Below are 21,927 nucleotides of genomic sequence, written 5' to 3'. Positions count from 1 at the left end.
GCGGCGGCGGGCGAGGCCCTGCCAAGGTGGCCAGCGCCGGCCTTGGAGTCTGCATCCGCGAGCGACCGCGACACTCACCCTGAGGCTCTGACCTTGCATCCGGACCCCCACACGCCGATGGCCCACCACCCCTGCCATGCGCGCACCTGGCCCCGGGGGCGTCTGCCACTTGCATACCGCATGGGCCTTCCGGCTTAGCCCTGCCCGCTGACCCTACAAGGGATACCTCGTCCGTGCGTATCCGTGTCCCTCAACATGCCCTTGTCAGCTGCCCATCTGGGGTCTCCCAGCGCTCGCCAGGAGCTGCCTCGGGGGCCCAGAGGGGGCTTGCTCCACGGCTGGCTTCCGCGAAGTGGGGTGGGGTTGGGGGTTGGGTGGGGAAGGAAACTTGGCATCCAATCAGAGCGCTGGCTGAGGAAGGCGGAGCCAATCAGCAAGAGGCGCGCCCAGGGCCAGGCTTGGGGTTGGGGGGCCCTTGCTTTGAGCGTCTGTGCCGACGCGATAATCCTGGCCGGGAGTTTGCAGCTCCATCGGCCGTGCGGTTGCGGAGACCTTAGCAGTCAGACGCCGGAGTCGGGGCGAGTGTGATGAGCGACTTGGAGAAAAACACCAGTGGCTAAAGGGACCCCCCAAACAAGAACCTATTTCCTTGGAGTGCCCTCTCGGGTGTGTGTGTGTGTTGGGGGGGAGAGGACCGAGGCTGGCTCAGGATAGCTTTATTGATCTGAACAGGGTCCCCTCCTTCCCCCCAAACCCCTCATTGAAATTGTTCTTTCTGCTCATCCGTCATCCGGCACCGAGTCTACATTTGCGACTTCCTCGCTAGGCACCTGCGCAGGTAGGCCCCTCCCACGGCGAGGAGGAGTCCCCCCAGGGCGGTGACGGAGGTGCAAGCCAAAGCTTTGGACTGGGAGCTCCAAGCTGGGGGGTGGGGGCAGGAGTGAGGACAGGAGCAGGAAAGGGAACAGAATTAACAGCCAGATCCATGGAGGAACTCAAACCTTGGTGTGGGTGCACGCCTGGGAACGGGGAGGATCCTAACCCATCCGCCCGCACCCCACCCACCACCCCGCAGGGACACCTCACCTATGGCCGCGAGTGTCACGGGGGCGGAGCTGCTGAGGACCACCCGGCCGGGCAGTTGGAGGCTCCAGTGACAGGTCAGGGGCTGCCAGAGATCGCGAGGCCTCACAGGCCACTGGTGGGTCACCGTCACGTTGGCCATGTGCCGGCCTTCAAAACACTCCAGGCTGTCGTAGGAGATGACCCGGCCGCCGAGCCTCAGGGTCACCACCAGGGAGTTGACCGGGAACACGTGTATAATGTGGCAACGCAGAGTGTAGATGCCGCCCACCAGGACCGGGGGCTCCAAGATCACACTGCCTGGCGGCTCTGTGGGGAGAGGGCACCCACACCCAGTCAGGTCCTCCGGGCGCACCCCCTCGGGCCACTGTCCACTCCCCCATCTCCCTCCCCCTCGCCCGGGCCCTCACTGTAGGTGGTGATGCTGGCCGTGGCCCCCCGCGTTTCTCCCGCGCGTGTGATGGAGCAGGATGCGGTGGAGTTCCGGGCTCTCACGTCCAGGAGCTCGTAGGACACCCAGCATGGCCCCCTCAGCGTCTGGCCTAGCTGCAACTGCGTTTGCAAGCTGGGCATCTCCACCAGGGGGCAGCTGGTGCTGCAGTTGAGCCACACGGAGTGTCCCGACAGCACGGCCACCTGCTCTGGGCTGAGTCGCACCCAGAAGGGCACCTGTTCCCTCGTGCCTGTGGCTCCCAGGCCAAAGGCCCCCAGCCACAGGAGCAACGCAGACCCCATGGCCTAGGGCCAATGTGCCAGGGCTCCCCCCAGCTGGCTGCAGAGATAAGAAAGGGAACCCCACAGCCCCGCCCCTAACTCCGCCCTTGGCATGGAGGGGGCCCCAGGAGCCCTTTCTCGGCTCAGGAGAGGGGGTCCTAACCCCCCAGGTAAGCCACATGCCATTGACCCAAACCCAGGTTTGAGCCAGAGCCTCAGGGGTGGGACTCCTAGGCTCCCAGCTGGACTTCACGCAGCAGACAGGGACAAAGAGAAAAGCCTTTATTGGTAGAGGTGGGAGACGGGGTGTCCAGAGATAGGCTCCCTCCCCCACCACATGAATTAAGTGCCCCCCTCCCTGCCTAGTCTCACAGCCCCAAGACACAGCAAACACGGGCGAGACAGGTGGGTGCAGGTCCTCGTGACACCGTGGCTCCGTGGCCGCTCACGTCTGGTTCTGGCCACGGCACAGCTCCACCAGCACACAATGGTGGACGTGGGTGCAAAGCGGGTGAGGAGGGGCCGACACCGGAGCTGGGGGCCACAGGTTGGCGCCCACTGCCACGTCCATCCAGTGTGTTAGTAGCAGAGAGAGCGCCCCCTCATGCGGCACAGGGGGAGGCAGCTTGGCTGATGGTACGGAAGCTCCCAGCCACACTCGGGTGGTTTATTTGGCCAGGCGTGTTGCACAGCCACTACAGCTGGACCTGGACCTGGCCACCCTGAGTGTGAGCCCAAGAGCGCCTGGGCAGTTCTGGTCACAGCTGCCTGGTCCACCCTGCTAGTCTGTGACAGGCACTGAATAAATAGCCATGGACGTGAATAAATAAAGTTGCCGTCAAGGGTTGAGGACAGGGGTGTGTTTCAGCGTTGTCCACTCGTGTCCAGACGGCCCCGGGGCAAGCGTCAGCATTTCACGCCGCACGTCCGGGATGGCCGTGCCCTCCACTCTCCCTCCGGCTGGCCCAGGCCCTGCCCTCTGCCACGCCCCTAGCTTCTCCCTCCTGCCTGGTCTGCACCTGGTCAGGTGCGAAGCTTGAGGCAGTCCCAGGTACACAGGTAACCATGACCTTGACCTGGGAGGCCACTGATCTACCCCCCACCCCTTGGTGTCCGGAGGAACTGGCTTGTAGCTTAGTGGCCTATGTCCGCCTCTGCAGGTGGACGGCTGCTCTGTCCATGTTGGGGTAGGGAGGCCTTTCCCCGCTCTGCCGGAGCCCCTGATCCGGAACAGAGAGCCTGGGCTCAGGATGGCGAGGGCTGGGCGGCAGTTAGCTTCATGGCGGCCGCCTCCTGGGCCTGCTGTAGCTTATACTTCTTAATCTTCCTCTGGCGGTTGTAGATGTAGCCAGCGGTGCCCACGATGCCCAGCAGGGCGAGGACTACCACCAGGATGATGAGTACCGGTGGCAGCAGGGGCTCTGTAGGGGAGGTGGCAATTGGGTAAGAGGAATTGAAGGGCACAATGAGAGAAAGATTTTCCATGTGCCAGTTCACTTCCCCCAAATACCTGCCAACAGCCAGGGCCGGGCTGAAGCCGGAGCTAGGGGCTCGGTCTGGGTCTCCCATGTGGGTCGCAGGGGCCCAAGGACTTTGGCCAGCCTCTGCTACCTGCCAGCGTGTGCAGGAGCAGGCAGCTGGGGACCACGCCCTCCGACATGGAGTCCCCAAGGTGTCCCAAGCCAAGCCTCACCCTCTAGACCCCGGCACCCCCAGGCTGGTAAGGGTCCTGCTTGTTCCCTGTTTTTGCCCCACCCAGGGGACACACTCACTGGGAACCACATGGATGGAGATAACGTGGGTGACCTCCCCGTGGGGGCTCACAGCCCGGCAGCAGTAGGTGCCAGCCAGCTGCAGTTCGACAGGCTGCGGTTTGCCAATTGGCAGAGGACTTCGGGTGCTCTCATGTTGGCAGGAGACATTCGGGAGCGGGTTCCCCCGGGCCTGACATCTCAGGGTCTGCCAGGAGCCTTCTGGCCACGTCAAGTTCTCCGGGCAGTCCCTCTGGTCCAGTCTGGGGCCATCTGCACAGACACAGCTTGGTGAGACCCATGGGGGCCCCCCAGCTGTGGCACTGGGGAAGGGTGTTAGGGGAGCTCACGGGGGCGGGACTCACACAGCACCCGTAGCTCCCGGGTCTGGTTCTTGTGGAGCACCTGCCCAGCCACGTCCAAGGCCACGGAACACAGGAAGTGGCGCCCGTGGTCGTTGGCGCTGGCGTTCAGCTGCAGCTGGACCCGCGGGGATGGCGGCTGGGCAGGGACACCGTCCAGGGTCACCGTGGTTCCGTGGTGGCCCTCACACTCCACGGTCACCTCCGTCCCTTCAGAGACTTCTGGCTGGCTCAGCGTCAGGTTGGGAGCCGGGAAACCTGGGGAAGGGCATGTGATGAACCAGGCGGCGCCCGGAGCTTCCTGTGGGTCTTTCACACGGGTCCCAGGGACCCAAGCCTTTGGGCCACCATGAGCAGGGAGCTGGATGGGAAGTGGAGCAGCCAGGACTCGAACCGGCGCCCCTGTGGGGTGCAGGAGTTGCAGGTGACCACAGCACTGGCTCCTCGGGAAAGCCCCACTCCCTGCCTTGCCCCTTCTTACTGTAGACGGTCAGGGTGGTCCTCGCCTCCTGTTGCCTGGTACCCAGCAGGACTGTGCACACGAGTGGCCGGGGGCCTTCCTCCTCCACCGTCACCTCCACCGAGGCTGTGGCCCTGACCGAGTCCTTGGCGTGCGAGACTGTAGTGTTCAGCTCCCGGCCACCCAGCTGCAGCTGGACTTGTGCTTCTGAGGCGGGGAAGAGCCCAGCCAGGGAGCAGTGTACGCGGCCCTGTGAGCCCACCTCCAGGATTTGGGGGCTGGCGGCCAGGTGCGGGGGCATCTGGGGCAGGGCTGGTGGGGACGAGGGAGGAGAAGATGGGGCTGAACAAAAACACACAGGCACGCAGTGCTTCCAGGGGAATGTCCCTCCTCCTCCGTACCCCCATGGGTACAGGGGCTCTGGGCGTGCTAGCCCATGCCCCACTTGCCCGGGGCATGCCATCTTATTTCTCCCTCATGTCTCAAAGCCCCCCAGGAACTCCACATCTCACACGGGAAGGCAGCTTCCTCCAACCCTCCTCTATCCCACCATCCCTCCCGCTCCCATCTCACCGAAAGTTCGCAGCTGCCTGGGCTCCGACGCGTTCCTGAACAAGCCCACGCCCTGGGGCTGCAGGTCCAGCTCCGCCACGCACGTGAAGTTGGCGCCGTGGTGCTCTCTGCCCGCCTGCACGGTGGCCGTGACCTCCGCGGGCTCCCCCAGGGGCGCTGGCTGCCGGCTCAGCTCCTCCTGCCCGCGCAGCAGCACCACCGAGAGCCTCGCCCGGGGCTCCCCACCCTGCACCCGGCAGCTCAGAGTCAAGTTGTCCCCCACGGGCTGCCAGGCGGGCAGCGGCGCCAGCTCCACGTGCTGTGGGAACGCTGCAGGTGACACAACAGGGAAGTCCCCTGAGCTCCCCGCTGGCCGGCCACCCCGCCCTCGGTGCCACACTGTCCAGTGGCCCCACATGTCTGCCACCTAAGCAGACAGGAATGCCAGGAGCTTGGGTGAGGCCACAAGGGCTTTGGGAAAACCACCACATTCTTTAGTCATCATGTCGGGGTGGGAGGAGCCTGGTTGGCGGGCAGCTAAGGTGCCTGGCCCAGCCAATATGCAGGTGCTCCTTACAGAGGTGCCAAAGAAAGGGAGGGTCCCGGAAAGCATTTCAGTGCAATTTTTTTTCTTTTAGATTTTATTTTTATTAGAAAGTCAGATAGGGCCTGGCACGACAGCCTAGTGGCTAAGGTCCACGCACCGGGATCCCATGTGGGCGCTGGTTCTAATTCCTGCTGCTCCACTTCCCATCCAGCTCCCTGCCTGTGGCCTGGGAAAGCAGTGGAGGACGGCCCAAAGCCTTGGGTCCTGCATTTGTGTGGGAGACCCGGAAGAGGCTCCTGGCTCCTGATCGGCCCCAGTTCCACTCACTGAGGACTTTTGGGAAGTGAACCAACGGATGGAAAATGTTTTTATTTCTTCTCTCCGTAAATAGACCTTTAACCCTCCCTGCCCAGCTTCCCCTGATGGGTCCTAATGTTTCCCATTGCCCTGGCCCCTTCTCAGAGGCCCAGACAGGATAGGGGTATGGGTGGTGAAGTCTCGAGGGCCTTGCTGCCACTTTACTTTCAGTCTTGGGGGACTTTGCTTCTGTCAGCCTCCACTTACCGAGCTGTGCAATGGGGCCGTGAGCCTGCTTTCTGAGGGCAAGGGACATGGTGTAAAGTTCGTTTGCGGTGCTGGCTATACAAGGCTAAGAATATACTCTGGAGTGCCCTGACAAGCACACGCCAGATTGGGTGCTATGTAAATTCTATCTCAAAAAAGCTTTCAAAAAAATTTTTTTTTAAAAAAGTTCAAGAGGAACCTCAAGGTCAGCTCTTACCTCCAACCACTTCCTGGAACCTCCAACTTTCTGCATCTGCCCCCCCACACACACACACAAAGTCTAAGCCCAGCTCTGCCCTCCTCCCACCCTGCACGCGCTTCAGCCACGCAGGGACCCGGCCACCACTCTCCCTCTGCCAAGAGCAGCTCCCTGCCCTGACCGTGACTGCCGGGAGCCGAGGGAAGTGGGCCCTGCCCTTCCTTCTTGGCCTCTAAGCTGAACTGCAATGCGTCTCCACATCCTGCTGCTCCATTCTTCAAATGCTTGTCTGGCCCCTCCCTTGGTGGGCACCGCCAGGGCCCAACACTTGGGATGGCTGCACGCACCGCCCACCACGTGTCCTCCCGGCTTCCCGGGCCTCGCGTCACGCCCTCCACGGCTCCCCTGGGCACTCAGCTGCCCAGCTGGCATGGAGCTGCCACCCAGGGCACCTCCATCCAGACTTCCCTACAAGCTAGCAGCTTCTCCTGCCCTCCCCCACCTTAAGTCTAGGCTTTTGGTTTTTAAGAAAAAAAAAATTTTTGTTTGTTTGTTTTAAACAAACTCCTATACAACCTTCAAGCTCATCCTCTGGGTATGACCTGCCCCACCTTGGCAGAGCAGGTTCTGTGACCCAGGGACGTCAGCTTTACACCAAGCCTCCCCTTCGACCCCTGCGCTGGTGGGCCTTCAGGCCGGGGAGAGGTACCCAAATTTCCCAGGGAATAGTCAGGCCTGAAGCCCAGAGTCCTGGGTTTTTATCTGTCAGGCAGAGGAGGCCCACGGGGTGCTCGGTGAGGTTTCCTGGGGGGTTTACAGGGGCTCCTGGGGATGTCTGGGGCTTTCCCTGACTCCCCCTAGGGAGGCTGGGAGACCAGGGACAGGCATAGCTTGTGCTTAGTCAGCCCCGGCTGGGGGGTGGGGCTTCCATGGGATGAAAAAACCCTAAAACTCCCAAGGTCACTCGGCTAGTACAGGCCACGGTCAGGTCGAAAGTGGCACAGTGGGTCAGGCCACAGCCTGGAGTGCCAGCAGCACCTGTAAGCTCTGGTTCAAATCCTGGCTGCTTCATTTCCGAGCCAGCTCCCTACTAATGTGTCTGTTCTTGTTTCTGAACTTGGACCTGCTCTGGCGACCCGTTTTCAGCCCCAAAGTTGAAGGACCTCCCAACCAACAGTCGCTTCGAGGCCAATGCCAGTCCTGGCAGGTGTGTGTTGCGCCCTGCCTCGGCGGGCCCTGCCAACCTGACAGGGCGTCTGCTGCCTTGTGCTCCCTCCCCCTTCAGGCTGGCCGCCTGTGCCCAAGGCGCCCCTCACTTTGCCAGCAGGTTTCTGCCCATCAATTACTGCCTTCATCACTTCCACACCCCAGGGCTGGTTCCCAGGACCCAGGCACCTGTTCCCCTGAGATCCGACACCCTGCCCCATTCCCCAGATATTATTTTTCAAAATTTAAAATGTATTTAGAGGGCCTGGTGTGGTAGACTAGCAGCTAAGGTCCTCGCTTTGCACACACCGGGATCCCATACGGGCGCTGGTTCTAATCCCAGCTGCTCCACTTCCCATCCAGCTCCCTGCGTGTGTCCTGGGAAAGCAGTGGAGGAAAGCAGTGGGACCCTGCACCCACGTGGGAGACCTGGAAGAGGCTCTGGGTTCCTGGCTTTGGATCAGCACAGCTCTGGCTACTGTGGCTGCTTGGGGAGTGAATCATTAGACAGAAGATCTTTCTCTCTGTATACGTGACTTTCCAATAAAAATAAAATACATCTTTAAAAAAAATGTATTTGAAGGTGCAGAGAGAGACAGAGAATTATCTATTGCCTGGTTCACTCCGAAATGCCTCCAAGAGCCAGGGCTGGGAAGCCAGTAGCAACCTGGAACGTTCTCCCAGGTGGGTGGGGAGCAGCCACGGCCTTGAGCCAGCACCTGCTGCCTCTCAGAGTCCAGGTCAGCAGCGAGCCGGACTTGGAAGTGGCCTGGGACTAAACCCAGGGATGCCTAACCACTATACCTGACCCCTAACCTTGGTCTTCTAAGACTATTGGTCTGAAAGGCAGAGAGAGAGCCTCTGTCCGCTGGTCACTTCCCCAGATGCCCACGGCAGCCAGAGCTGGGCCAGAGCTGGGCCAGGCTGAAGCCAGGAGCGCCATGCGGGTCCCCCTTGAGGGTGGCAGGGATCCAAGTACTCGGGCCTCCATGTGCTGCCTTCACAGGGCACCCTGGCTGGCAGCAGGCCCGTGGCACAGGCCATGGGTGCCCGAGTGGCCCCACAGCCCATACCACCCGCCCCTTGCAGGTCCCCCCACCCCCACCCCCCACCCAAGCCTTTGATTCAGGGCCTTGTCCTGTGTTACAAGGAGCAAGGCCCACTCAGATGACATTCTCGAATGTTCTCAATTATTCCCTCCCAAAACACAGACACCTTCCAAGAGGGCCTCCCACAAGACCATGGGACTCCCCAGGGCTGTCCCCGTGTGGTCCCCAGGCCCTGGCACTCACCATACACGGTGAGGGAGGCAGTAGCAGACGTCTGCGCCTGCCCCGGGCAGTTGGAGAAGCAGAGCGGAGTGCTGTCACGGTCAACATTTTTCAGCTTGAACAACTTCCAGGTGTCGCCCTCGGACACCAGCTCCTTGTCCACCGGCGTTTCCAGCCCCAGCCCCGTGGGCTGGGGGCAGGCCGTGCTGCAGTTGAGGTCTACGGAGCCTCCTCGGGGTAGGGTGGCTTCTTGCGGGGACACCCATGTCTGGGCACCTCCAGGTCCTGCGATGGAGGGAGATGGGGGGAGGGAGAGAAGGATCGGGAATCAGCCATGTGACCATGACCCTGACTGACTGTAACCATGAGCTCCGCCAAAAACTGCATGAGCCAGCAGAGATAATTAGGAAGGGATGTGAGCTGAGGGCTTTGACCAGAGAGGGGGCAGAGAAAGAAAACTACAGGACAGACGAGAAAAGGGAAGGGAACCCCAAGTGTCCTGGAGGAGGGTGGACCGCAGGGTCAGGAAGTCCCCGCCCCCACCCTGACCAGGCAGCGGCTGCTCTGGAGACAGGGGCCTCACTGCAAGGTCGAGGCAGTGGTAGCTGGCTGCAAGCAGAGAGGCCCAATCTGGTGTTTGGTTTTTCTTTTAAGGTTTACTTTTATTGGAAAGGCAGGATTACAGAGAGAGGAAGGAAGAGACAGAGATCTTCCGTCTGCTGGTTCACTCCCCAGATGGATCTGAGCAGCCGCCGGGAGCTTCGCCGGGGTCTCCCACACAGGTGCAGGAGCCTAAGCACTTGGGCCGTCCTCCACTGCTTTCCCAGGCAGCGGGATCAGAACTGGAGCAGCTGGGATTTGAACCACCATCCCTATGGATGCCAATGCCATGGATGGAGCTTAACCTACTCAGCCACAGTGCCAGTACCTTCAGCGCGGGGGCGGGTACCCAGCTGTGCTGGCGCATGCGAGGAGGAAGAGCGGCTGTTCCCCTGCAATTCCTCAAACTCTCCAAATTAGGAAAAAAAAAAAAAAAACCCTCCCGGAGGCCGCCCCTCCCACCTGTAGGGGCCCCAAGATTCCGGTTCTCAGATCCGTTTTATCTGGATCCGGGTGGGGGGGAGGGTGGGAAGCGTGGGAGAAAGTCAGCTGTGGAAATGGCCCATTGCTAGGGGGAAATGGCGAGGCCCCGGGGCGCGCGGAGCAGACCGAGCTATACAAGGGGACAGGAGGCTTGAGTGCATGGGTCGCCTGGCCCCGGTGTGCGCATCCCTCCTGCGTCTGCACCCTGGTCACCGCCCCCCACCTCCACCCTCGGGAAGGTGGGGTGGCGGGGAGGCTGGAGTTTCCGCGGGAGGAATGCGCACGGGGCGTCCCACTTCTCAGCTTTCAGCCCCAGAAGCAGGCCAGCGCTGGAATTCCCCCCAAGCAGTTGTAACCTTGGATTTCCCCCCTCCCCGGGGTGCGCCAAAGAGGAGGAACCCGACGTGCCTTGGGGAAAGAGTGGGGGGAGGCCGGGGTCCCCAAGATGAACGAGGTTGCGTGGGGCCAATCCCCAGCGAGGCAGGTGACCAGCGATCGTCATCACCACCGCCCTCACACACCCCCGACCCCTGAGTCATTCCACAGCCGAGAATTCCGGCTTGGGACGGCGGAATCTGTGCAGTTTCACGCTACCCGGGCTTGGGGGCGTGAGAGGGACATGCAGAGATGGGGCTCGAACCCGCCGGGCCGCTCGCTGTCTTGGTAATCGGCGGCTCCCACGGGCCTCTTTATCTCTGGCCTGGCGGAGGCGCACACGTTCTCCCTGGATGTCCCCGCCACACCTGCGCCCAGGGCGCGCAGCCCGCCCACCCCGTGGGCGCCTCACCTGGGAGCAGCAGCGCGGCGAGCAGGGCCAGGAGCGCGGGCAGCGCGGGCAGCGCGGGCAGGGCACCGTCGGGAGCCATAGCGGAAGGACCGAGGCCAGGAAGCGGCTTGGGGAGGTGTGGAGCGCGCGCCCTCCCCGCCTCTTATAGCCACGGGTCGCAGGGGGCCGGGGAAGGGGGGCGGCGCTTCTTTCCCGGAAACCTCGTGGCCTGCCCCTCCGGAACGAGGACTCCGGCATTTCCGGCCCCGAGAGGGTGCCTTGCCCCGAGAGGGGTGGTCCTGGCGCGCTGACCGCTGGAGCGGCGGAATTTCCTAGCAAGAGTAAGGAGGGCGCGGCGGGGGCCGGGCGACGGCGAGGCTGCCCGGGCGCGCGCACTCCCATCCCCAACCCCGGCCGGGCTGGTCTCCAGTCACAACATGTTAGCTCTGCATGCAATCAGAGCTGGGATCTGGGCTTGGTTTTGTTTTTCAAAGATTTATTTATTGAAAAGGCAGTAAGACATCTTCCATCTGCTTGGTCCTATCCCAAATGGCCGCAACGGCCGGGACTGGGCTGGTCTGAAGTCAGGAGCCAGAAGCTTCTTCCAGGTCTCCCACGGGGGTGTGTGCAAGCACTCAAGCACTTGAACCATCCTCTGCTGCTTTCCCACGCTCATCAGCAGGGACCTGGATGGGAAACGGAGCAGCCCCAGGTGACGCCTCGGCGCCGGTCCGCTCAGCCTTTCACTGAATCCTGTCCGGCTTTTCGGAGAGGTGGAGCCCCGGCTGTTCCCATCTCACCCATGGGTAAACAGGCTGCACCCGGAAAGTGTGTGTGTGTGAGGGGCAAGGGTTGGAAAACAACCCCGGCATTCCAGCACCTGCCAAGCCCTCTTTAACCAAACAGCCTGTTGCTAGAGTGGGGCTGAGGGGAGGATTTTCAGGAGTCTTGCTGGAGCGCCCTGCATGCAGAATGCCCCACACCACGCTGAGACTTCCCCAAAAGTGGCCCTGCGTCATTCCCCTACTCCCCCACTTTGCTTCCCCTTTTTCATTTGGTCTGCGCTGCTGGGGCGTCTTTCGTGGTCCTCGGAACAAGGAACGAAGCCGCGTGGTCCTGACGCAGGTCTGCTCCGGGCCTGCACCCTGCGGGGAAGCAGACAGCGACCGAGGAGGGGCGCTCGGGATGGGATTGGGGGTGTGTGTGGGTGGGGGTGCTGCTGCTCCGGCCTTTCGCCCCGACATGGGCGCTGCGCTTGCAGCCTCCAACCCCGGGCACGCGCACTGGCTAGAGTGGCGCGTGTGACCCCAGATGCCCAGTGCTGGACACCCCCGTTCCCAGGACACCGAGCAGCGCCGCCTAAGGCTTCCTGTTGTGGACGCGCCTGGCGTTGGCATGGAGACCTGCCCGGAACCTGGGAGGTCTCCCGGCAGAAGGGGAAGGGAGGGGTCTCGCGCGCTAGCTGTTCCTAAGGAATTTCCACGGGGATCTTTTTGTGTTGGGCTGGGGGGGGGAGGACGGGGCTAGGGGATCCTGAATCCCCGCCCCGGAACGGCCTGGGCCAAGTCCCGAGAGTGGGACCGGCGACCTTCCGGTGGCTTAAGTTGGGAAAATCCTACGCCGCAGGTTCTTTGAATTTGGGTTTTTCTCGGGAGCTTTCGGGGCCCTCCCACCCAGCAGGTGCGCGGGGGGCGAGCGCCCCCTGGTGCCACCAGTGTCTGAACTTTCACTTAAAAGGGTTTTTTTTTTTAAATTTAAAATATTTATTTTTATTGAAAAAGGCAGATACACAGAGAGAAGGCAGGAGACAGAAAGATCTTCCATCCTCTGGTTCACTCCCCAAATGGCTACAACGTCCAAAGCTGAGCTGACCCGAAGCCAGGAACCCAGAGCCTCTTCCAGGTCTCCCACGCAGGTGCAGGGTCCCCAGGCTCTGGGCCGTCCTCCACTGCTTTCCCAGGCCACAGGCAGGGAGCTGGGGGGTGGGCAGTGCGGGTCACCTGGGATGACTTTGTGCTTTGAGTGAAGTGGGAGCCCTGGGAGCAGGGCTAGGCTGGCTGGCCATGGCTGCCGCCTGGGAGAGTCACACGGGCCGGAGGGGCAGGCTGGGGAGTGGCGCTGGAAATGTGGATGGCCCTGCCCGGAACTTGCTGGGCTGTCCAGGGTGAGGTGAGGCTCTGAGCCCGGGAAGTGCAGGTGGGCTCCTGTTGGAGGCCCTGGGAGGGGGCAGGTGGGCTCCTGTCGAGGTCCTGGGAGGGGGCAGGACAGGTGGGCTCCTGGTGGAGGCCCTGGGAGGGGGCAGGTGGGCTCCTGTCTAGGTCCCCTGGGCGTTTCCTGCAGTAAAGGAGGCAGCTGTTGCCCGCTCTTAGCTGCTGCTTGCAGGAAGGGCACGGCTTCCTGCCCATTGCCAGGCCAGCCGCGGGCCTTACACCCACAGCGGGAGCAGCCGGAGCCCTTGCCCCTCGCACTCAGTGGCTGCGTGATCACCCTGCCATTCCCTCAGTGTCCATCCTCATTGTCACAACCGATGCCTGCCTTCTGTGGCCACGGCTTCCGCCTGCAGCCTCCCCAGTGTCCCCACCCCATCCCAGGCCGCACCCTCTTTCTTGCTCTAATAGTCTTAAAAATATTTATTGGAAAGGCAAAGTTAATGGAGAGAAAAAGACCATGTGCTGGTTCACTCCCTGAACGGCCACAGCGGCAGAGCTGGGCCTCTGAAGCCAGGAGCTTTCTCCGGGTCTCTGGTGTGGGTGCGAGCTCTCCAGGACTGAGCCGTCCCCCAGCGCTGTCCCACACCGTCAGCAGCGGAGCCGGTGCAGGAATTCTAAGCACCGTCTTAACTTCCACGTCGACACCTGCACCATGGCCGACCCTCCGCCCTACCCGGGGTTGAGGGGGCAGGCAGGACGGCGGGCGTGGTGGGCACGGTGGGTTGGTGTCTGTCACTGCTAGGACCTTGTGCCACTCCCCCTGGCTTGCCCTTCAGTGGGCACAGCTGTAAAGGATCCAAGGATACACTGGATCCCATTGTTCCAATCCTGGCTCCCCCAGCTAGGACTCAGCTCCCCGTTAACGGCCCAGACCGGACAGGCAAGCCAGGGCATCCCGGGAGGGACATTCTGGGGGTGTTTTGGCCCTGGGCAGCAGGCGGCTGGGGCTGTGTGCCCAGGCCGCCCACCCACACACACAGGGGGCGGTTCTGGCCGACTTTAAGTAAACAGCCCCGTGCTGTTTTATAATCTGTCAAGTTTTCAGTGAAATCTGCCTGGTGAGTAAATGCCTCCTGACTCCGCACTGGCTTGGGGTGTGTGCGTGTGTGTGCACATTTTTGGCAAGGCGTCTGCTTTTGAAATGCATTGCTTCTCTTTCAGATTGTTTACTGAGAGCTGGACAGAACAGTGTCACCCCGGCCCAGCAGCTGGGGACTGGGGCCATGCCTGTGCGGGAAACTTGCACCACTGTCGAGGGTCTCCGGTGTGGGCAGCAGGGTCTGGGGCACTCGAGCCTTCGCCTGCCGCAGAGTCGGGACTGGGAATGGAGGGGTGGGGTGCCAGCGATGCACCCCAAAAGGGGGTCTCTTTTTAAGTTAGAGAGAGAAAAACAGAGCTCTGCTATGGAGTGGTTCGTTGCATAAACACGAGAGCTGGGCCAGGCAGAATTCAGAAAGCCCGGAGCTCCCCGAGTCTCCCACACAGCTGCAGGGTCGAAGTGGAAGAGCTGGGACTTGAACCGGTGTTTGTGTGGGATGTGCCACTGCAGGTGGAGGCTTAGCCCGTGACACCACCTACAACAGCCCACCTGGCAGCTGTCTCTGTAGTTAGCAGGGACTGTGCTGGGATCCCAGGGCGGCCAGGACACCTGCTTGTGCAAGGCTGGCTCCCCTCGCCCCCTGCACTGAGATAACAGTGCCCGGGAGGGGCCGTGCCGTGTCGGGGACAGGGCCACCCTGGCAGCCTCCATGGGCAGCCCTGCGGCTGCCTTCCTGCCACCCTGTCCGTCAGCCCCAGTGCCCAGGCATGAGCCGCCCTGCACACCTAGCAGGCCAAGCCTGGCACCTGATGAGCTGCTGCGTTTGCTGTTGGATTATAAAATAAACTTTATTTCCTTAGAAAGCAGAGTCAGAGTGAGCCAGGGCTCGCGTCAGCGGGGCCAGCCCGCCCGGCCAGCCGAGGGGGCCCCGGGAAGTCGCTGTACGGCAGGCGGAAGGGATACAGAGGAGTGAAGCGCGACTCTTGCCACAGCAGCTTGTCCTCCAGGAAGGCCACGGCGGGCAGCGTGAGCACCAGGCTCTGGTGTTTAAGCATGCTATACACGTTGAGGCCTGCGGGGCAGGGCTGCGGTCAGCGGTCAACACCCCGGCTGCCAACTGCCCGCTCACGGGCGCCCTCTGCTGGCCGAGGCCGAGAATGGCCGCTGGGGCAAAGCTGCAGGTGCAGGCCCTGGGGGTTGGGGCAGTGGTGAGGACGCAGGGGCTCACCCACGGCTGGGACCAGGTTGAAGGTCTTGAGAGCCGCCGTGGCCTCCACTATGCTCTGGGGCATGTCTTCATGAGTCCTGCAACACGGGGTCCTGTGTTGAGCTGGGCATGGCTGCCGAAGCCAACATCTTGCCACCCCCTGCCACCACGCCCACCCCTGCCCGGCCCTCACAAGTCCACGAGGAGCACGGAGGGGCCCCAGCGGCGGTAGCGGGCCAGCTCGGTGAGGTACTGCGGCTCGGCGGTGGGCAGCTCCAGGGAGTCCACAATGTGCAGGTCATCCTGGCAGGGAGAGAGGTCCAGCTGGGGCTCCCCAATTCCCACCGGTGCCTAGAGGCTCCCCACCCTCCAGGGTGTGCCCTGTGTGGGCGGACCAGCTGTGTACCTGCGCCAACTTCACGCTCAGGGCCGCCCGCAGGCCCAGTGCCCGCAGCTTCATAGGCAGCATGTAATAGTAACTCGTGGGGCCCCGTGGGCCGTGGGCAATGCCCCCTGCGGGGACACGGCTCCTGTGGGGGCTGCGGCTCGAGCCCCGTGGGCCATGCAGGCTCTTGCGCTGCCCCAACGTTGGTTTCTATCGGTTTTATTCACTTATTTGCATGGCAGAGTAACAGCGTGGGATAGAGGTCTAGCCACCCACTGGCCCAGCCTCAGAGGCCTGCAAGAGCCAGCCTTGGGCTGCATGATCACCGTGGAGAGCCTGGGGGGGACCTGATCCATTGCACTTACAGAAACCCTAAGCAAGCAGGGGAGGGTGCTGGTGGTCTGCCCTGAGAAAACAACAGGTGGCCAGGGGTCATTCCCCTCACTAACCCACAGGACATGCATGGTGGCTGCGCTGGGGGGGTGGCCAAGGGCAGCGTCAGGGGCTGTGGAAAGAGGTGATGGAGGGCTTCCTGCAGGAGGTGTGGGTCCTACCCGACACTCCCCACTGTAAAGTGATGCCTGCAGGCTGTTGCAGGGCTGGGCCCCAGGTCAGAGCCCGAGGGGTACAGTGTGGAAACCCTGGCGGGCACAGGAACTGTAACGCCTGGGACCAGGCCCTGCCTCTGCTCTTCCCGCTGTACCTGGCGGGGTTGGTGGGGGTGAAGGGCTGAAGTCGGGGTGGTAGGCACCTGCTTGGCCCAGTACCAGCTGCTGCAGGAATCTGTCTAGGCCATTCAGATATACAGGGAAGGTGGGTGCTGGGTAGCCCACCCGCACTCACCGCCTCTCCAGATCGGGGAGCGAATGCTGCCGTGCCGGGCCCGCCCGCTGCCCTTCTGCGCCCAGGGCTTCCGGCCGCCGCCCCGCACCTCGGCCCTAGTCTTGGTCTTGGCATAGCTCTGTGGGCACAGGGAGTGGGTGCTGGGGGTCAGGCTCCCCCACCCTGCGAGGTCTGTTGGGGCTGTCACAGGAGGAGCGCTGAGCACTGGGGAGGGACTGGGCTGTCACACGGGCAGGGCTCGGTGAGACAAAGGGTTGGTGCGGGGAAAGCATGTGGGTAGGAGGTGGCTGCCCCCGCCCCCAGCCTTTCCTTGGGACAACCCGCCCAGGATCAGAAAATAAGGGGGGTGCAAGCTGCTGGCTCACTCCCTGACCCCACACTGTGCGCTTTGTGGAAGCAGGCGCCGCGCCTGCCTTCCCACGTGGCACGGTGCCCACAGAATGGACGGGAATAAGGCCTGGGCAGGGTGGGGACAGATGTCACTGGCCCTGCTGGCTCGCCTTCCCTGCCCGCCTGTCACGGATTCACTCACAATTCTCTTGAAGTTCCTCTGCCAGACGGCCACCTGGTGTAGGATGTCCAGCCTGGGGGGGGACAGAGACCTGAGGCCGCACACCCACCAGCCCGCTTGCACCTGCCCTTGCCCCGGCTGTGGCCGGCGGGGGCTGGCCCTCCCTCCTGCTCCCAGCGCTGCCCATATGCTGCCCCTCAGGGAGGCCACGGCACGGCCTGCCCCACGGCCTTGGGGCACAGTGTGCCAAGGGCATGACACACACCAGTCCTGCACCACGTGTCACCGAACAATGATGGCAAACAGATGCCGAGCGCAGGGTGAGGTGGCTTGGTCAGGGCATGGATGCCACACAGGGATGCCCTGTGCCACGCCATCGGCACCAGGCTGGTGGTCGGGCACACCAAGGCTGTCTTCTCCATGTGTGTTTTTCTTGCTGTTTTAAAGGATTTATTTTATTTTACTTAGAAGGATGCTAATTCACTCCCCAAGTGGCCACAATGGCTGGAGCTGAGCCCATCCGAAGCCAGGAGCCAGGAGCTTCCTCCAGGTCTCCCACGCTGGTGCCGTGGCAACCACTTGGGGAGTGAACCAGCGGATGGAAGTTCTTTCTGTCTCTCCTCCTCTCTGCAAATCTGCCTTCCCACTCAAAATAAATCTGGAACAGGAATGGTAATCCAGCATTCCATGTGTCTTAGGATGCAACAGAATTAAGTCATTACTCAGAGGTTGCAGCGAGGCTGGGCCGGGCAGGCTAACAGCCACAACACCGCGATTTGTCCCAGCCGCGCAGCACGCACCCCTGCCACCCGCTCACCTGGGCGTCAGAGCGAACACGTCAGGGTGCAGGTCGGCCAGCCCCACGCGCTCCTGCTCGTAGCCCCGCAGGGACTCGACCCAGGCCTGCACCGGCCGCCGGTGCGCGGGGACCGGCAGCTCGCATGTGCGTAGCACGGGCTGCAGCGAACCTGGACCCAGCAGGGAGGTACAGTCAGGTCAGCCCGCGGGTGGGGCCCCCGCCCAGACCCCGTCACCGACCCCGGGGGCCACCGCTCCACCTCCAGCCCGTGATCCTGGGGGTCACCGCCCCCAGCCGACCCCCGTCACCCCCGGGGGTCACCCCCCGTGACCCCGGGGCTGCTCGCTCACGTGTGCTCGTCCCCCACGCCGGCTGCTCCGCTCCGGCCAGCGAGGTCAGGCCCTGCACGAAGCGGGGGGCGACAGTGAGGCACGCGGGGTCCCCCCAGGGCCTCCCCGCCCGGGGCCCCTCTGCTCAGCCGGTCCCCGCTGGGTCTCACCCGGACGCCGGGCGTGCGTCGCAGCCAGGCCCGGGCCCCGGCCAGCATCGCGGACAGCGCCATGGCCGCGCCAGCCCAAGGACCGGACCTCGGGGCCCGGCGCGGCGCCGCCGGCTGACGTCACACGCGCGCGCCGCCCGGACGAGGCGGGCGGGACTCCCCCGGGGCGCGGATCCCGGTGGATCCCGGTGGATCCTGGTAGATCCCGGTGGATCCTCAGCGAGATGCCCAGCGCCAATTCCGGGTGCTTGTCTCCATGTGCGGAGCAACCGGTGGGAACGCGACCCCTCGGCAAGAGGCCTCGTCCTCCACAGGCCTTGATTTAGGAGTCCAGCCAATGAGACCTGCCCTTCTCCAAGGGCCTGTGGGTTTAGCCAATGAGCATGAGCCGGGGGCGGCTCTAAGGCGGGCCCTAAGGGGTTTACAGCCAATCACGGGTCGTCGTTTTCGCGGTCCACGCCCCCAGGTGAGGCGGCCACGGCTGCGGAGGAGCCGAGGGCCGCCCTGCCTTTCCGGTTCTACGCGTGGAAACTTCAAACATGAATCAGAAAAGAGTCAGGTGCTGAGGAGGACCTCGCTCTTAGGGGTCGCCTAGATGTTCCCCACCTCACCCCGGAATCGCCTCCGCTGAGGACCAAGTGTCCCCCGAACCTTCGCCTTCGGGGGGCCCCGACTCTGGAGGGGAGAGAGCCCGGGGCGAGTTCTAGAACGCTCAGTTTTAGGATTTTTTTGTTGTTTCTACCCGGTGTCCCCGCTGGGCCGCCAGGGGGCGCCACGAACCCTCAGCTGGCCACTGCCGTCCAGGGGTCCACCTGGTGGACAGCACCGAGAGCCAGCCGGCCACCTGCAGTCCCTCCCGCTGGAGGCCAAGCATGCCCGGCCTGGCACCCGGGCAAACCACTCAGGTCGCATTAGGAAACAAGATGGGGGGCCGGTCTTCTGTCTGCCGGTCGGCTCGCTCTCCAGAGGGCTGCAGGAGCTGGGCCTGTGTGCGGCTGAGAGCAGGAGCCAGGAGTCCGTTCTGCAGCCCCCACGCAGGTGGCAGGCACCCAGGCCCTCGACCTGCCTCCCGCTGCAGCCCGGGTGGACAGGGAGCAGCCGGGACTCGAACTCACATGATCGTGGGACCCTAGTGGCTCACCTCAGGGAAGGGTTGATTCCAGGAACACATGTCGGCCCCAGAGGCAGCCTTTCATGCATAGACACGGTCACTGCTGGTGGGCGTGGGCGGGAACCTGGAATGGGGTCCTCCGTGACAGGACGCCAGGGCTGGGCTGACCACTGCGTCCCACAGCCAGCCCCTGTCCAGGGCGTGGTAACCGGGGAGCTGAACACACAGACTCTATAGCTACGAAGAGCTTATATACATATACAGATGATGTTCGTTATGCAGCTTGTAGAGCTATATCATATAGATATAAATTATAGGTTATCTCATTTATATAGATACAGATGACATAAATGATTCAGCTTCTATATAAATGTAGATGATGTAGATGATAGGTTATAGACATGACACAGATTATATAAAATAGTGATAGAGATATGGATGGGACATGAATCCTTCCTTCATTTTGCCTCTTCTTGGATAAACATCCTCTCTTTGTGTTGGGAAATTATTTTTTAAAAATTTATTTATTTATATTGGAAAGTCAGATATATAGGGAGGAGGACAGAGAGGAAGATCTTCCATCCGATGATTCACTCCCCAAGTGACCGCAACAGCTGGTGCTGAACCGATCTGGAGCCAGGAGCCAGGAGCTTCTTCCAGGTCTCCCACACGGGTGCAGGGTCCCAAGGCTTTGGGCCGTCCTCCACTGCTTTCCCAGGCCACAGGCAGGGAGCTGGATGGGAAGTGGAGCAGCTGGGACACGAACCGGTACCTCTATAGGATGCCGGACCCAAGGGGCACAGAATTAGCCTTTTGAGCCACTATGCTGGCCCCCATTTTTCTTTTTTCCTGAACTTATTTGTGGGACAGGGAGAGAGCTTCCATGTGCTGGGTCACTCCCAAGTGCCTGCGGTGGCCAAGGGGACAGCCAGCAGCTCCAGCTGGGTCTCCCAGGTGGGTGGCAGGGATCCAAGGATTTGAGCTGTCCCCTGCTGCCTTCTGGGGCGTGCACGTGACTGGGGATGCGCGCCTTGACCTGGACTCTCCTGTGTGAGGCAGGTGTCCCAACGGCACAGCCACGTGCTTGCCCCTGCTTTTAATATTCTGGCAGGTGGGGGTGACTTTCATTCTGATGTCATCATGTCGGCTTGATTTACATGCTTCCCTGTCCGCGCTGTGCGTGTCCCCACCAGTTCCTCTTTCCCCTCAGCAGGACTCTCCAGGTGGAGTGAGGCGAGGGAGCCACCCACCTGCCCGTCACCGTGGGGCTTGTATTTGCATTTCTCTGATGGTTAGTGATGCTTGCACAATTTCCTTTTTTTCCAGCATGTATTCCTGGGCCAATCTCTTTGCAATTTTAGAACATTCTGACCTATGCTTTTTTTTTTCCCTACCCGTTTCATAGGTCACGCCCACCTCTGGGCAAACTACAGACAAGGGCATGTCTTCCCACTACTGTCCCCGCTTGCTCACCCCGCCCCCAGGCTCTCTTCTAGAAGCACCCAGCATCTGTCGTGGGACAGGCAGGTTTGCACTTGGATGGGAGAGTTTATGCAGCAAATGATGCAACGGCACTTGCTGCATGCCGTCGGGGACACCCTTCGGCTGTGGGCCCCGGGACCAGCAGTGTGCAGTGCTGAGACCCCAGCGCAATCGCATATGGTAGCGGTTTGAGTCCTGGCTGCTCCACTTCCCCTCCCGCTCCCTGCTAACGGCCTGGGAAGACAGCAGGCCATGGCCCCATTACCAGGCTCCCTGCCAGCCACAGGGGAGACCCAGACGGACACTTCCTGGCTCCTGGCTTCAGGTTGAAGTGGCCCTGGCGGTAGCAGCCACTTGAGGCATAAACTTTGTCTTTCTGGGTGGTGGGTGCATATACCGGGTCTGCGGGAACCCTCAACTCAGAGGGGGCTTCTCAGGGCTGGCAGGCACAACTGAGGCTTGAGGGCCTCCGGGGGCTTTGCCAGAGAAAAAAGCACCTCTGTTTTGGGGGAAGGGGGCTTTGCAGTGACCAGGAGAAAGCTGACCCTTTCTTTGTGCTGTTGTTGCGACATTCCCCCCACTCTCCATGCCCTGCTTCCTTCCAACACTGAGTCCTTGGAGGAGGAGCCTGTCCCCACCGGCCCAGCACACACGCCCTGCAACACGGCAATGCCAGTGCAGCCAGTGAAACCGCCACTGACTGTCGTGCACACCTGGCTTATCAGAGCGAGCTAGCCCCCTGACTCTACAGCTAGACACAGAGCCATTTGGGAGTGAATCGGGGGTGCAGGGGCTCGCCCGTCCTCCTCCCTCATTCAAGCAAGTCAATCCGTGGGTGCAGAGGCCCAAGCCCTTGATTCTGCTGCCTTCCCAGGTGCCTTCACAGGGAGCCGCACCAGCATGCAGGCCCTTGAGATTCCATCGCCGCCAGCAGTGGCCTAACCTGCCTTGCCCCAGCAGCGGCCCCACCCCTCCCGCCCCCTGAGCTGTGTGGGCAAATCGGCTTCTCCTTCCTCCTGCCCCCGGCCTCTGTCTCCTCAGGCTCCTGGACCCCCGGGGAGCGCTGCTGGAGCCGCTGGGTCAGATGACTTCCTCCTTCTCACAGCCCACTAGGGGCCTGGAGCTCTGCCCTCTCGCCCACCTCCCCTGCTGGGTAGGCTGGGAGATTGGCCTCCTGCCAGAACCTGGCATCACCTCCCACCTCGGGGCTTGTGCACCGCTCCTTTCTCCCACTTCTTCTTCCAGGACCAGGCCCCCCACCTTCCCCGGCTCTCCTGCTCCAG

The 21,927-nt window shown here is 62.2% G+C and overlaps 3 protein-coding genes across 3 annotated transcripts; all 3 read right to left on the bottom strand.

Moving 5' to 3' along the window:
* Positions 1–699: 699 nt before the first annotated feature.
* Positions 700–1,818, bottom strand: ICAM4 (intercellular adhesion molecule 4 (Landsteiner-Wiener blood group)). The gene is made up of 3 exons (XM_004595737.2): positions 1,494–1,818; positions 1,087–1,392; positions 700–921 (listed from the first exon to the last, which is right to left on the bottom strand). Exons 1-3 carry the CDS (start codon positions 1,816–1,818, stop codon positions 803–805), a joined length of 750 nt encoding a protein of 249 aa, XP_004595794.2. The 3' UTR covers positions 700–802.
* Positions 1,819–2,627: 809 nt separating this feature from the next.
* On the bottom strand, positions 2,628–11,002 carry ICAM1 (intercellular adhesion molecule 1). Its single transcript, XM_058657745.1, has 7 exons — positions 10,580–11,002; positions 8,731–8,994; positions 4,944–5,252; positions 4,392–4,682; positions 3,914–4,168; positions 3,570–3,821; positions 2,628–3,218 (listed from the first exon to the last, which is right to left on the bottom strand). The coding sequence occupies exons 1-7, from the start codon at positions 10,656–10,658 to the stop codon at positions 3,043–3,045; spliced, it is 1,626 nt and encodes a 541-aa protein (XP_058513728.1). The 5' UTR covers positions 10,659–11,002; the 3' UTR covers positions 2,628–3,042.
* Positions 11,003–14,641: 3,639 nt separating this feature from the next.
* MRPL4 (mitochondrial ribosomal protein L4) lies at positions 14,642–18,141 on the bottom strand. Its single transcript, XM_004595735.2, has 9 exons — positions 18,052–18,141; positions 17,903–17,954; positions 17,571–17,721; positions 16,775–16,826; positions 16,243–16,360; positions 15,421–15,527; positions 15,208–15,317; positions 15,036–15,112; positions 14,642–14,879 (listed from the first exon to the last, which is right to left on the bottom strand). The coding sequence occupies exons 1-9, from the start codon at positions 18,112–18,114 to the stop codon at positions 14,677–14,679; spliced, it is 933 nt and encodes a 310-aa protein (XP_004595792.2). The 5' UTR covers positions 18,115–18,141; the 3' UTR covers positions 14,642–14,676.
* Positions 18,142–21,927: the final 3,786 nt, after the last annotated feature.

The sequence above is a fragment of the Ochotona princeps genome, chromosome 33, assembly GCF_030435755.1.
Source record: "Ochotona princeps isolate mOchPri1 chromosome 33, mOchPri1.hap1, whole genome shotgun sequence".
In the NCBI taxonomy this organism is placed as follows: domain Eukaryota; kingdom Metazoa; phylum Chordata; class Mammalia; order Lagomorpha; family Ochotonidae; genus Ochotona; species Ochotona princeps.
The sequence above is the reverse complement of the archived record's forward strand: the minus strand, read 5'-3'. Positions and strand labels throughout refer to the sequence as shown.

Bases quoted from the DNA above. Each gene is read 5' to 3' on its own strand.
- ICAM4 (XM_004595737.2), bottom strand. From the start codon at position 1,818: ATGGGGTCTGCGTTGCTCCTGTGGCTGGGGGCCTTTGGCCTGGGAGCC. The intron at 1,393-1,493 runs GTGAGGGCCCGG...CTCTCCCCACAG, and splicing joins GGCCAGCATCACCACCTACA to AGCCGCCAGGCAGTGTGATC. The intron at 922-1,086 runs GTGAGGTGTCCC...CCCACCCCCCAG, and splicing joins CGTGACACTCGCGGCCATAG to CTTGGAGCTCCCAGTCCAAA.
- ICAM1 (XM_058657745.1), bottom strand. From the start codon at position 10,658: ATGGCTCCCGACGGTGCCCTGCCCGCGCTGCCCGCGCTGCCCGCGCTC. The intron at 5,253-8,730 runs GTGAGTGCCAGG...TGTCACCTGCAG, and splicing joins TGCCTCCCTCACCGTGTATG to CGTTCCCACAGCACGTGGAG. The intron at 4,169-4,391 runs GTAAGAAGGGGC...GCCCTTCCCCAG, and splicing joins GACCACCCTGACCGTCTACA to GTTTCCCGGCTCCCAACCTG.
- MRPL4 (XM_004595735.2), bottom strand. From the start codon at position 18,114: ATGGCGCTGTCCGCGATGCTGGCCGGGGCCCGGGCCTGGCTGCGACGC. The intron at 17,722-17,902 runs GTGAGCGAGCAG...TGCTGGGTCCAG, and splicing joins GGCGTGGGGGACGAGCACAC to GTTCGCTGCAGCCCGTGCTA. The intron at 14,880-15,035 runs GTGAGCCCCTGC...CCTGCCCCGCAG, and splicing joins CAACCTGGTCCCAGCCGTGG to GCCTCAACGTGTATAGCATG.